We start from the raw sequence: 724 nt of genomic DNA, 5'->3' as shown, positions 1-724 counted from the left end.
ATTTTTTATTATCATTTTTAAATATATTAGTTAAATTTAATTTTTTATTATTTTTTTAAACATATTAATTAAATTTATTGTGTAAAACTAAAAAATATTAATAATTTTTAAATTATTTTTATTTATAAAATTTTAAATAGAAGATATATTAATGATTAACATATCATATAAGTATATTCTGAAAAAAGATCATTGCTAGAGAAATTAATCAAACTCATAAAAATTAAATATTAAAAACCCAAAAAAGTATTTTTTTTATTAAAAACCGGAGAGATGAGTATTCACCCTTTTATATACTATTAGATGGCTGTTTCTTCAATCTGTTCTGACAAAGTGCAAATTCCAATTATTTCATTACTTCACCAATTAACAATGCAAATATCACTAAAATAATCAACTTCAAAATAAATAAATGAATAAGCAGAAACTTGAGATTATTGGTGAACAAAATCAGCACTGACCCTCTATAGTATGCCTCCAAGGTGCAGATGGCCCCTGCACAACAACATTACAAAATGGAGATTTCTTCACATCATAAATCATTGGCATTAGAGTAAATTAATTCATATTAACTAAACTAAAATTAAACTAACCTCAGGAACTATCCGATTGAGGAACGTTTCTGTATCATCCCGAACATCATAGTCATAATTCTCATTGATGGTTAGAGAAGCACTTGTGTGATGCACTGTATTTTCTCCTCATTATATTTTTCAGGTTAGTC

The 724-nt window shown here is 25.0% G+C and overlaps 1 protein-coding gene across 1 annotated transcript in view; it reads right to left on the bottom strand.

Moving 5' to 3' along the window:
- The window catches only part of LOC107637717 (UPF0047 protein YjbQ), a 2,835-nt gene that overhangs the window by 1,136 nt on the left and 975 nt on the right, over positions 1-724 (bottom strand). The window contains exons 3-4 of the mRNA XM_016341075.2: positions 594-688; positions 462-495 (exon numbers count right to left, since the gene is read on the bottom strand). Of these exons, the coding sequence (XP_016196561.1) occupies positions 462-495; positions 594-688 (129 nt within the window). The remainder of the gene's footprint in view (positions 1-461; positions 496-593; positions 689-724) is intronic.

Source organism: Arachis ipaensis, chromosome B04, assembly GCF_000816755.2.
Source record: "Arachis ipaensis cultivar K30076 chromosome B04, Araip1.1, whole genome shotgun sequence".
In the NCBI taxonomy this organism is placed as follows: Eukaryota; Viridiplantae; Streptophyta; class Magnoliopsida; order Fabales; family Fabaceae; genus Arachis; species Arachis ipaensis.
The sequence above is the reverse complement of the archived record's forward strand: the minus strand, read 5'-3'. Positions and strand labels throughout refer to the sequence as shown.